Source organism: Platichthys flesus, chromosome 7, assembly GCF_949316205.1.
Source record: "Platichthys flesus chromosome 7, fPlaFle2.1, whole genome shotgun sequence".
Taxonomy (NCBI): Eukaryota; Metazoa; Chordata; class Actinopteri; order Pleuronectiformes; family Pleuronectidae; genus Platichthys; species Platichthys flesus.
In genome coordinates, this window is record NC_084951.1 from 1,408,143 (window position 1) to 1,422,330 (window position 14,188).

At 41.8% G+C, this 14,188-nt stretch overlaps 1 protein-coding gene across 1 annotated transcript in view; it reads left to right on the forward strand.

Moving 5' to 3' along the window:
• LOC133956091 (voltage-gated potassium channel subunit beta-2-like) overlaps nt 1-14,188 on the forward strand; it is a 49,958-nt gene that overhangs the window by 16,037 nt on the left and 19,733 nt on the right. Inside the window, exons 3-4 of the mRNA XM_062390918.1 lie at nt 10,910-10,953; nt 12,876-12,913. Coding sequence (XP_062246902.1) covers nt 10,910-10,953; nt 12,876-12,913 — 82 coding nt within the window. The remainder of the gene's footprint in view (nt 1-10,909; nt 10,954-12,875; nt 12,914-14,188) is intronic.

The window sequence follows — 14,188 nt, forward strand, 5'->3', positions numbered from 1 at the left end:
TACGGTGTCGCAATTGAAAATTTAACAGTACTTCCGCGCAATCCAGTTCTATCAGACCATAATTTAATAACCTTTGATTTTTCAATAACTGAATATATGCCACTAATAAAAAATTCATTTTCTAGATGTCTACCTGATAGTGCTGTAGCTAAATTTAAGGAAATAATCCCAATTACATTTAAACCCGTATTAGCAGTAGATATAAACAACAAATTCTTTAAAACCCTGAGCTCCATTGAGATCGACCACCTCGTCGATAGCTCTGCAGACTCATTACGATTAACATTAGACTCAATAGCGCCTCTAAAAAAGAAAAATGTCAAACATAGTAAATTAGCTCCGTGGTATAATTCCCAGACAAATGAGTTAAAACAATTATCAAGAAAACTAGAAAGGAAGTGGCGCTCCAGCAATAATGTTGAAAACCTCATAGACTGGAAGAATAGTGTTAAAGAATATAAAAAGGCTCTCCACAAAGTAAGAGCCGCCTACTATTCAAAACTAATAGAAGAGAATAAAAATAACCCCAGGTTTCTCTTCTGCACTGTAGCCAGGCTGACAGAGAGTCACACCTCCACCGAACCCAGTATTCCTCCATCCCTAAATAGCAATATCTTTATGACCTTTTTTAATGATAAAATTCAAACTATTAGAAATAAAATCAACCATCTCCTGCCCTCAATTGGCACTAATACCCTCCCAACAACAGAGATCTCAGAAACGGCTGAGAATCCTACCCATTACTTAGACAGCTTCTCTCTGATCACCCGTGATCAGTTTACCAAATTAATCTCAGGTTCTAAACCAACAACCTGTATCTTAGATCCCATTCCTACCAACTTACTTAAAGACATTCTGCCCCTAATTGATAGTTCGTTACTTAACATTATCAATCTGTCATTATCATCAGGTTATGTACCACAGTCTTTTAAAATAGCTGTCATCAAACCCCTACTCAAAAAACCCACCCTAGACCCAGAGGTTTTAGCCAATTACAGACCAATATCTAACCTCTCCTTCATTTCTAAAATCTTAGAAAAAGTGGTAGCCAATCAGCTGTGTGAGTTTCTCCAGGAAAATAATATATATGAAGACTTTCAATCGGGGTTTAGAGCCAATCACAGTACAGAGACAGCCTTGGCAAAAGTCACTAATGACCTTTTAATAGCCTCAGATCAGGGACTTGTGTCTGTCCTCGTTCTGTTAGATCTCAGTGCAGCATTCGACACAATTGACCATCAAATTTTATTACAAAGACTAAAACAGTTAATTAACATTAATGGAACCGCCCTTAACTAGTTTAAATCGTATTTTTCTGATCGCTCCCAATTTGTGCAAATTAATGATGAGTCATCTGTGCGCACCAAAGTTAATCATGGTGTTCCACAGGGCTCTGTGCTCGGCCCAATTTTATTCTCATTATATATGCTTCCACTAGGAAACATTATCAGGACACACTCGGTAAATTTCCACTGCTATGCGGATGACACCCAGTTATATTTGTCAATAAAACCTGAACAAAGTAATCAATTAACTAAACTTCGAACATGTCTCAAGGACATAAAAACCTGGATGACCCGCAATTTTCTCTTATTAAACTCAGACAAAACAGAGGTTATAATACTTGGCCCCAAACACCTTAGAGATGCATTATCTAATGATATAGCTGCGCTAGACGACATTGCCCTTGCTTCCAATGAAACAGTCAGGAACTTGGGAGTGATCTTCGATCCTGATTTATCCTTTAATAGTCACTTAAAACAAATTTCTAGGACCGCTTTTTTCCACTTGCGTAATATTTCAAAAATTAGACATGTCCTTTCACAAAAAGATGCAGAAAAACTAGTCCACGCCTTTGTTACATCGAGACTGGACTATTGTAATTCATTATTATCAGGCTCCAGCAGGAAGTCGTTAAAGACTCTACAGCTTGTCCAAAATGCTGCAGCACGTGTCCTGACGAGAACAAAGAGAAGAGAGCACATTTCTCCAATATTAGCATCGCTACACTGGCTTCCAGTTAAATCTAGAATAGAATTTAAAATTCTCCTCCTCACCTTCAAGGCCCTTAATAATATAGCGCCTTTATACCTTAAAGAGCTGTTAATACCTTATAAACCCACTAGAGCACTCCGCTCCCAGAATTCAAGCCTACTTGTCGTCCCTAAATTCTCTAAAAGTAGAGTAGGAGCCAGAGCTTTTAGCCATCAAGCCCCTCGGCTGTGGAATAATCTACCACTTTCAGTTCGGGAGGCAGTCACCATCTGTTCGTTTAAAAGTAGGCTCAAAACCTTTCTTTTTGATAAAGCTTATAGTTAGAGCTAATTAGTGCGCCAGAACGTTACTTGTTCTATTTTATGACACATGACACACGGAGCTTCTCTTTCCAGCTTCTCCTTCCTCTTCTCCATCCCTATCCCCCTTCCCCGGAATCCCTTTGCTTTATCACCCGCAGATCCAGGGCCTCTGTGGCCGCACCATGGATTACGGTTTGTGGATCGCGCACCGGGGGTCGCGGTGTTGGATCCAGTGTGGCGGATTCTGAGTCATGTGGGCTGATCGTGGTGCTGGTGGCGGACCCTGTGTCGCGTTGGCATTGGGCATGGGCGGTGGACCAGGACCGCAGTGGTGGCTTGTGATGGGTCCTCCTGGTGGGCGGCGGTGGACGGTGACTGAGGACTGAAGTGGCGTCTGGTCTGGATGGTGGATCGTGGTCTAGATGGTTGCTGAGCATGGACTGTGCTTCATCAATGCTGCTAGAGACTTTGATTATTGATGATGTTCTCCTGCACGTGGCATCTATTGCACTTCTGTCCGTCCTGGGAGAGGGATCCCTCACATGTGGCTCTCTCTGAGGTTTCTACATATTTTTACCCTGTTAAAAGGGTTTTTTGTAGTTTTTCCTTACTCTTGCTGAGGGTTAAGGACAGAGGATGTCACACCCTGTTAAAGCCCTATGAGATGAATTGTAATTTGTGAATATGGGCTATACAAATAAAATTTGATTGATTGATTGATAAGAACGTCTTCAGGACATAGGGCAGTGAAAATATGATTGTCTTTAAAAAAGTGGTCTTGTGTTTCACTTTACCCCAGCTAAGGGGTAAATTGAGACAGACCAGAGAAATCAAGGGGGTAAAGTGATCCACTTACTTTTTCCACTTTAAAACTACCATAACAACACATGTTGTAATAGTTAAAATCCTGACAGCTAGATTGACAACCACACATTCCAAAACTAATATCGGACTAGTAACCCGATGGGGATTGTTCAATTAAGCACATTTATGATTATTATGATTCATGTGATCTCTTGCACACCCTAGCTTACATTCACATTGTTTCTCTGTCCAATTGGCAGAGACAGGAATATTGTTTCACTCAGCTAGTAGTTTCAATTGTTTGGCAAGCTCCTGCTCCATCTCATCTGTGAATATTCTCTTTACCTTTCTCTTTTTTCTTTATGAATCTTTTGAGAGTTGTCTTGTCAATATTTTACATTACATAACATGTCATTTAGCTGACGCTTTTATCCAAAGCGACTTACATTTTTAGAACACTCATCATTTTTTTATGAGGGGCCATCTAGGGGTTCAGTATCTTGCCAAGGACACTTAGGCATGCAGATGGGATAGAGTGGGATTCGAACCGGCAACCTTCTTGTTGCAGAGCACCTGCTCTTTCCCCTAGGCCACGCTCTCCCCATTTCTATCCCTTCCAGCTTTTCTTAAGGACTTCTTTCCTTGCATGACCTCAGCGGCTGCACTCTCCATCTCTGCGAGGGGTGTTTGGCCCCAGGTTGTCTTCCTGGTGTAGTTTCTTGGCATGATGGATTTTCTACAATGTTTATGGCATTAAAAATAAAACATATGTAATGTAATGTTATAGCCTGACGTTGTCAGACTCACAATTCTAGTCAGAATGTGAGTCTGAGACCGCTCCATACGGCTGTGATTATGGGGCGTGTTCCAAGTGACCAGGAAATAAAATTCCTCTTCGTTCAATTGGATAGACCTGCAACCAATCAGAGCAACGTAGTGTGTGATGTATGTTAAGCAACGCATTGTGAGTTATTTACTAACGCCGGGTTCACACCGGACGCTGAAGCGATGCCTAAGCGACGCTTCAGCGCAAAGCCTTAAATAACAGCTGGCTCCAATCCACTCCCATGTTAAAACTTTGTGCGGGTCACACCGGAGGCTTAAGCACTGCGCTGCGCCAAGGCTGCCTCTCGCCGTGCAGCGATCGTTTCGGCGTGGAGTCTATTTTTTGCGCTTGACGCGAGCGTATCGCAGCAGGAAACACACTGAAAAACGATTTTTAAACGATATTGATGACATATTTTATATGATATAAATGATCAAATATGCATCCCATACTTTGAAGTCCCCTTCTGTTCTCCTGGAGTTTTAATTTGACCAACGACATTATTAAATGTCCCCCTCTGCCCATCCACTACAGCCACACAATCAGTGATACAGATAAAAAGAGAGAGAGAGAGGGCTACGTTCTCCACATAGGCTTGAGTGGAGAATACGTAATTTACCCCCGACACCCGACATTGAATGGAGCAAACAGCGAAGGCATGTTTGTTGGAAACTAATTCAACCCAAGGGCACTTTGATGACGTGGTTGATTACGTTACCGTTGATCATCTGTCCATCATCGTTTAAAGCCCGCCCTGACAATCTGATTGGCCCGGTCGGTCATAATTTCTTGCCAACGAAGCGACTCCAGACCGAACTTCCCGACCTCAAATGTTGTGGGCGGGGCTAAGTTCGTCTGGCATCCAGGCGAGTAATGTTACACTATACACAATATGTTTAAGACTAAAATTAACTTGTGCCTCATGTCTCACTTTACCCCACAGCATTTGTCTCACTTTACCCCAAAGCCAACATTTTAGAAAAAACAACATCTCTTAGCAATTCAGGCTAATCTTCAGCTAGCATCAATCACATGGTTTTATATGTTGGAAGTTCATCAACATGTATGATATAAGTTTTTCTACCTGAATCAATTTGTCTTAACTTAATAGTTGATTAAGTTCAAAGCAAGAAAATATACATTTACATGCAAAAATCTCACTTTTGTGAAAAAACATAGTTTTTTTTCACAGAGCACCAGCACCAACTTCTCCTTCATGGAAAGAGGGGAATGGGAGGGGCTTGAAAACATAATGGTCACAGAACCACAAATGTGTACCGTTGCCTAGATACAGGGGGTATCTCACATTTCCCCGCTCTCTCCTATGGCTGTGATATATTCAGCAAACTGAACGAACTGAATAGGTCTCTGCAGGGCAAGTACTTCCTGAAGAAAGCAGAGCTGTGGAGAAGGGCCTCTGCACAGGGGGATTTCCCCTGCTTTCCTCAGGCGGATGATTTGCTCTCTAGTGAGGATTTGGACAGAGCTCCAGTCAATTCGGTCATCGTGGGACATTAGATTAGATTAGATTAGATTTCTTTATTTATCCACACAATGGGGAAATTCACTTGTTACAGCAATGATAGAAAAACAGAATTAGAGTAACAGTGCTGAAGCACAATAATAAAAAAAGAAAAAGATCACAATATGTACACTACTAAAACTACACATAATAAGTGTACAGAAACAAACAACCTGCAAAACAGACACTGTGCAAAAGCAGGTGCTGGGGATAAAGTGGAATGATGTTAAGTGTTATTGTAATTGGGACAACTTATTCAAGGTTTTCATTCCTACTTTCCTGACATGGAGAAATCTGCACAGCTGGATTGGGTGAGAAACCCATGTCTCTTGTCTGAAGCAAACGGAAGCAAGCTATCTGTCACTTATCAGGAAAAACTCCTGGAAGTGTCTTCTGACCATGGCCTCCATATGAAGCTTGCCACATCCACACTGACACAGTTATGGGTGTGTGTGAAGCAGGAGCACCCTGACCTGGTACAGAAAGCTTTGGAGCAGATATTTATGTGAGGCCTCCCTCTCTGCAATGACTGTGATCAAACAAAGCAGAGAAACAGACTGTGTCTGGAGAAGAGCTTGATCACAGCAGTGGCTTCTCTGCCACCAAGACTGACAAAGATGCTCAGTGAAGCACAAGCACAAGTTTCTCACTAAAATGTAAATGCAAAAGCACTCACTCAGTTCAATGAAACAATGTAATCTTCAGTGTTGAAGGTTGGTACATTTAAGATCAGTAGTCTTTTCAATCCTTAAAGAAGATATTTTAAGGACCCGTCTTATGCCAATTTTACCACAGTTGATATGGTTCCTTGGGGTCTTAATGAATTGTCTAAGATATTTTGGTCAAAATCCATTACCTCTGCCTAAATATGGCTACTGGAGACGAAGATGCAATCTTGCAACTATATCGTTTTGAACCGGAGTCAGATGGGCCGAAGCCTGGCTGCGAGAGCCCCAGCGCCCAAGCGCAGCTCCTTAGTGGGAGCAGAGGGAGCTGGAGCAGCAGCAGCATCCACACTGTTGAGTCAACGTTTAGAGGTGTCCCGGGGGTCTCCGCCTCGACGATCGGCATGTCTATGCGGCCACTTAGATGTCTGACGGGTAGCAGCAGCGAGCTAACGCTAGCTTGCAGTGTTAGCTCGCGAGCTAATACGCTCTTTTTAATAAGTCTTTGGTTATTTTTATATATTTTTATTTCGATATGGTTCAAGAGAGACCATTACAAATGAGAAACACTGGATAAGGCAAATTAAACAAATTATTATTTTATTTTTTTCCACAAATTTAAATGTCATTAAATCTAATTATTTTAATAGCTCAGTCTTGTATGTAAGATGTATGTTTATAAATGACAGTGGCACGACCACCCTGTACCTTGCAAATGTTTACAATATATATAGTAGGGGGTCCCCGCTTCATCTCTCCATCAGTTAGGGGGCCCTTGGCCTAAGAAATGTTGAAGACCCCTGCTACAGACCATTGCTCATAGTCAATCAAATTTTATTTGTATAGCCCATATTCAGAAATTACAATTCGTCTCGTAGGGCTTTAACATGGTGAGACATCCTCTGTCCTTAACCCTCAGCAAGAGTAAGGAAAAAAATACTTTTAACATGGTAAAAATACGTGGAAACCTCAGAGAGAGCAACATGTGAGGGATCCCTCTCCCAGGACGGACAGACGTGCAATAGATGTTGTTGTGCAATAGTAGTAGTAGATTTTATGTTGGCTAATTATTAATAATCATGAAATATGATTATTAAACTAAAAATTATTTATTACAACTTATTTAAAATTATAAAGCTATTAATTAAGAATAGTAAAATAATTAATTAGAAATGATAAGGTTATCAATTAATAAAAGTTAAACAATTAATGAAAACAATAAAATGATCAATTAAGAATAAGGCAATCTTTAATTATTACTTATCTTTGCGGGGCACCACCCTGTTTACATATTTAATCAATCTTTAAATATCAGTCTCAAGTGATATAAGTTATATTAATAATCTTAATATTTAATATTAATGATTATATAATAAACAATGAAGGGTTTAAGTTCGAGCTCAGGCTATAGTAATCCAGCTGTATTCATATACATATGCACAAATAAACACAGAATACAAAAACTCCAATATTTCAAAGATGAAACAGCAGCAGCAGCCCTTATTACAATTTAGGAACACACATGTAATACTGAGGGTGTCTATGTGTGTGGTCGTGTGTGTCTGCCTCTCTGTGTCTGTGTTTGTGTGTGTGTAAGAAAGAGAAGGGGGAGTGGCTATGGCGTAATGACGTGGTCACGTAGCCTGGTCGAATTCAAGATGATGTTACGTCACGTAATTTTCAAGATGGAGTTTCATGACTTTGGCGTCGCCAAGAGGTCGAAGGAATTTTCAGAAAAAGAGATTTCTTATCTCCTGGTTCTGGCGCCAAACGGCGTAGAATTCAGGCTCTTTTAGTCAAGATTTATCCATGTAACATGAAATGTATGGATAGGTCGGGACGTGTTTAAAGGCAGGTTTTGGAGAAAAGAAAGGGAGAGAGAGAGAGAGATAGAAAGCTCTCAAAACATTGTCTGAGACAAACTTCCGGCGAAGCGGGCAGTCCAGCTACGTGAGATTTATCTTTTAACAGATGTAAATCTCCGCACAATGTCTCTGACGGTAACACGTTAAGAGGAAACGCCGGCTCGTTACCGTGTGCTTTTCAAAACCTAGTAGACAAAGGAACCGGATGTGACGTCTCAGTTCTCCGCGTTAAACACGGCTGAAAATAGATTCGGCGATCTTCAAACAAACATACACTCAAATAAAATTACACGCTAAATATTTAAACTAGTCTCTGCCCAGACAATAAAGCCTCTTAATGTGACCGTCTGCTCTTTTGCTTGCGCGTGGCGCCCGGATTTTCCAGAAGTCCAGTGAATCTCTTGTTGTTGAACCTCAGGATACGGGCACGAATCGGTGGATTCCCGGAAAACAAGTGAACAATCGTGTTGTTGAGCTTCAGGATACGTGCGATCAGCGGATTCCCGGAATTAAGTGAATGAAGTTGTGGCTTGAGCTCGGTGGCGATGGTTCAGCTGTTGCAGAGGATTCGTGCTGGGACCGGAAACGGAGCGAATTCGTCTCTTGCTGTTTGAACGGAATTAACCTTCGTTAGTCTTCTTTGACAGAATGGTGCTTTGTCCTTCTTTGACGGTATTTTGCCTAGTCTTCCTTCAGGGATGAACAGCTGTGGCGCAGTTCTGGGGATCGTGAAAAGAAACTCTCGGCCTGCGAGTGGCTTCTTGTGCGCGGCCTTTTCAAGTTAAAAATAGTCTCTATCAAAGTAAAACGTCAACTGAATAAAGAAATAAAGAAAAATTAAAGATGAAAATAAAACAAACGTTTGTAATTGCTCCCTAAAATACCTCTGGATCAACTAACTGGAAAGGTCAGCTCTATCTTCAGGGAATTGGGAATGGGCCCGCGATTTTTGATGAGCAGCCCTTCTTTTTTACCTGAGGAGGCCCAGCCTCCTTGATGTGTGGTCATGGGATGATGCTGGCTTTAAGCCAATTGAGTGTCAGATGTCAAATCACAGTGGGATTTGGAGCAGAGCAGGGGTTTCTGGGGAAACCCCAGAGATTTTTCCATAACCAGGAGATACAATCTCAATGCTGGATCTTAGAGGGAAACTTTAGCTGGCTTCATCTTGGCCCACAGGCCTCACTTTTATAACCTATTGTCTGGTCAACTCACTGGGCTGTTGCCCAACAATGTCAAGTGCAGGAAAACATCATCAAGATTAAAGTTTTTAGCAGCATTGATGATGGTAATCATTTTGAAGGATTAACTTCAATATTATATGTCAAGCAGTCCTGCTGCAATCATAGTCCATGGTCAGCAGCCACCGAGATAATGATCCATCATTCAGGTCGGATCCACTATAGTCCACAGACATTGTCCACTGCCGCTTATTAAGATCCATCATCAGGCGCCGCCTCGGTCTTGGTCCACCACCATTATATGATGCATATGATGACACAGGATCCGCCATTGCCACTATGATGAGCCCGCACGATATAGAATCCACCATACTGGATCCACCATTGCGACCTCTGATGTGCGATCCACAAATTGTAATCAATGGTGCGGCCACAGCGGGACCGGATCTGCGGGAGATAAAGCAAAGGGACTCTGGGAAGGGGTCAAGTCAGTAAAATGTACTGATGAGATATGACTTACTTCGATGTGATAGGGATGGAGAAGAGGAAGGAGAAGCTGGAAAGAGAAGCTCTGTGTGTCATGTGTCATAAATTCCCTTTGCGTCTTAGCTTCATCAGGGGTTTTTGCCTTGTGATCAATGATACAGGCTGAACTTGGGGGTACACTGAGGCTCAAGGTAAATCTGACTGGCTAATGGTTTGTATGGTAGTACGATGAAAACCATGTGGCCCACTCAGTAGATCAGCCATCAATACCTCTATGAATTTTTAAACTAAACGCCTATAACCTATTTTAGAACATAGGACAAGTAACATTCTGCCGCACTAATTAGTTCTAACTATAAGCTTTATCAAAAAGGAAGGTTTAGCCTACTCTTAAACGAACAGATGGTGTCTGCCTCCCGAACTGAAAGTGGTAGATTATTTCACAGGAGAGGGGCTTGATGGCTAAAAGCTCTGGCTCCTACTCTACTTTTAGAGACTTTAGGGACAACAAGTAGGCCTGAATTATGGGAGCTGAGTGCTCTACTGGGTTGATAGGGTACTAACAGCTCTTTAAGATAAAAAGGCGCCATATTATTCAGGGCGCCTTTATAGGGCCTATATATATATATATATATATATGTTTAAGCTGTGGCTGATGAGGTAGAGTGGGTTGTCCTCTAACCACAAGGTTTGATCCCTGTCTTCCCAATTCCGGCTGCAGAAGTTTCCTTGGGCAAGATACTGAACCCCAAATTACTCCTGGTGGCTGTGTATGGATGTGTAATGTGTGATAGAGAAAGTGCTACAAATAGATGCACCATTCAGCATGGGTGGAGGAATAAGGGGGACATATCTGGATCTTACAAAGTACCTGTGCAGTTTTTTGTATCTGCAGGGGACCTATTCAATGAGACTTGGTCCCCGCCAAGCAGCCCCCCCTGCACTGGTCTATTAAACAGCTAGCGTTACTCTCATTAGTAAATCTCTATGTAAAACTGTAACATTCCCTGTGAACAAGGCGTATTGCAAAGATTATGGAGCATGCAGATTCTTTTATTTATTCTAACTACACTTGGCTGAGCTGCTTAGTAGGAGACAGTGGGAAAAGCAGTAGGGCCATTTATTGTGAAAACCAACAGCAGGAATTGTAATATGCCTGCCAATGTGCATGACTGATATTTATAGTAGAAGATATTGATAATGTGATATATAATCAATTAGCTGTTGCAGGGCTCAATGGTCTGTGACTTTTTTTGTCTGCAGAAATCTGGGCAAATCTGGGTTGAGGGTGTCCTGTCTTGGATTAGGTGAGTGTGGCATATACATTCAAGTGTATCGACAAAGTCATGAGTCTAATTTCTAATGCTCTTCAGTCTGCAAGTCATCACTTTTGAGCTATTATGTGTTCACTATGGGTGTTGTACTTTTCTCGATTTTACACAGCTGTTTTGAGAGATCTTAAAACCATGGCAACGCAAAAATACACTTTCCAAGTAGAAGGTATTTGCTTAAATGGGACACTTTTCTGCTGACAAACCCAAATACACAAGTAGAACTGAAAATATCTATTATTCTCTCTAAGTAATCTACATATCTATCCTGGGAATTTGTTTTTGAACTGCTACTCACGTACACCCTTGTCTGTCTTACTTCTGTCATTAGCACTGATCTGTCTCACTGCTCTCATTAGCACTGATCTGTCTTTCTGCTCTCATTAGCAATGGTCTGTCTTACTGCTCTCGTTAGCACTGGTCTGTCTCTGTTACGGCTTGTGGAAAGGGGATGGACCAAGGAGCAGAGGTAGTTTAACAAAAAGAGTATTTAATATAAAAAGAATCTTATCTAGCCAAAAACAGAAAACATAAACACTAATAAAGTAGAAAAACTGCAAAGACAAGAACAAGGGGACAAAAACACAAGGAAACTTACACGAGGCTCAGGAGATCAGGAGATCAGGGCAGGAACGCAGGAAAGAACAGCACCAAGAAACACCCACGAGAACGACAAGAGGAACCGGACCAAGATAGCAAGAAGAGCAACAACACAAGAACAATCCGACACGGACAAAGGGAAGGACAGAGGCTTATATAAACAGAGGGAAAAAGAGATCTAACAGATAAACAGCAAACAGAATTAAGCCTGACAAATACAATCTAAATTGCCAGACTGTTACAGTCTCACTGCTCTTGTACACCCTGGTCTGTCTCACTGCTCTCATTAGCACTGGTCTGTCTCACTGCTTTCATTAGCACTGGTCTGTCTCACTGCTCTCATTTGCACTGGTGTGTCTCACTGCTCTCATTTGCACTGGTGTGTCTCACTGCTCTCATTAGCACTGGTCTGTCTCACGGCTCTCATACACAATGGTCTATCTCACTGCTCTCGTACACCCTGGTCTGTCTCACTGCTCTCATTAGCACTGGTCTGTTTCACTGCTCTCTTATACCCTGGTCTGTCTACCTGCTCTCATCAGCACAGGACTGTCTTACTGCTCCTGTACACAATGTTCTGTCTCACTGCTCTCTTATACCCTGGTCTGTCTACCTGCTCTCATCAGCACTGGACTGTCTTACTGCTCCCGTACACAATGGTCTGTCTCACTGCTCTCGTATACCCTGGTCTGTCTCACTGCTCTCATTAACATTAGTCTGTCTCACTCCTCTCATACACCCTGGTTGGTCTTACTGCTCGTACACCCTGGTCTGTCCGACTGCTCTCATATGTACTGATCTGTCTCACTGCTCTTATAAGCCCTGGTGTGTCTCACTGCAGAATGTCGGGTTGGTTGGATAGGGTCCAAAAAATGAACATTTCAGATTAAAAGCATATGGGTGGGTGAATTAGCCAATTGGATGAGCGCTGCGAGCAAGTGCCTATTCAACGCAGCCAAGGGGCATTATCAAGGCGTAGAGCGGTCTTCCACCAACCAGCAGGTAGGCAGTGCAATCCCACTCCTCCCCTTTACCATTCGTACTGGTGAAAGTCTCTCAATTAAAGAAAATAATTCCTTTGTGATCGAGATGGGTGGATGAGTCACATGCAGATTAATATAACGTTAGAGTTGATCCGCGCATCTTTACAGAGCACACTCTCAAATGTTGACTTACAAACTGACAATTCTCAGATTTGTTGTAATTCAATCCAGCGTAATTTTTATGCCAAATATTTTATTTGACATTTTCTGTCCTCCAGACTCACAAACACAATGTCATCATTTCATTTTGTGCAGGCACGTGGGTTACCTTTGGAGGACAGATAACAAATGAGGTATGGGAATACGCCTAGCCTGTAAAGTATTTTAAAATAATGGTTTATGTTTGACAGTGTCTAGCAAATGTAAGTTTTGCCATATAGAGTGTATGAAATCCATGTGTGTGTGTCGTTACTGAGGTAAGAAGTGTTTTGATTGTTAGGAGGAAGAGTTGCAATGAATAGGAAAAGGCAGATATGAGATTTATCCACTTTTGAAGTGAAATTTGAAACTTGCCTGATTTCTAACACTTGACAGGCGCAAAAACAAATATCTCCAGATGAAAAGGCGATGCCATACACGTAGTAGACACTGAACATTTTTTCAAGAGAGCTTGTAACGATACAAGCTCTGTGTTGTAAAGTAAAACATGTGATCTCGACAGCGCTCCACCAAAGTTTTGGAAAAGTCATGGAAATATGTTATATTCATATTTTCATGTCGTTCATTTACGCTGAGTTTTAATTAATTCATATGCTTTTAAAAAATACTCTCAAAGTACAAGCAGGCATACTTGGGTTTGTGTCATTTAAGGAATACTGTATGCCTTGGAATTCTCATTGTTAGTTTAAATACTAGATTTGGCCTGGGACATACATGATCCCTATAAGCTGTACATACAATAACAAAGTGTAAACAATATTAATTACATAACTACATTTCCACACAAACAAAGGATGGATTTGTGAGAAATCTATCTGCTATTTAGTGTAGCTTGGTGATACTGTGAATGTGAGTCTGTTAGCTTGCTGACAGTAGCATTTAGCTGAAAGCCTTGCTTAAATGCCTAGCCTGGATGCCAGACGAACTTAGCCCCGCCAACAACATTTTAAGTCGGGAAGTTCGGTCTGGAGTCGCTCCGTTCAGGAGAAATTATGCCCGACCGGGCCAATCAGATTGTCAGGGCGGACTTTATACATTGATGGACAGATGATCAATGGTAACGTAATCAACCACGTCATCAAAGTGCCCTTGGGTTGAATTTGTTTTCAACAAACATGCCTGCCGCTGGAGAGCTGAGATGTGTATATGCTGCCATTGAGTCTGTTTTAGAAGACATCGACAGCGCATTCATTTTGAAAGAGGAACAGAGAACGTGGAGGCGACGCCAAAGGACCGCGCTAATCCCTATCGTGCTAACACTGGACACTGAAGTGACGCTGAACCGCCGGGCAGCGCTAATAATATCACCCGTTGATCCAGTAGATTAAAAGCATATACTTACTTGTTGCTCCAACATTAAGCAACAGCGTCCCAACATGTGTCCTCCTTGGTGTTGTCTTTATACAACA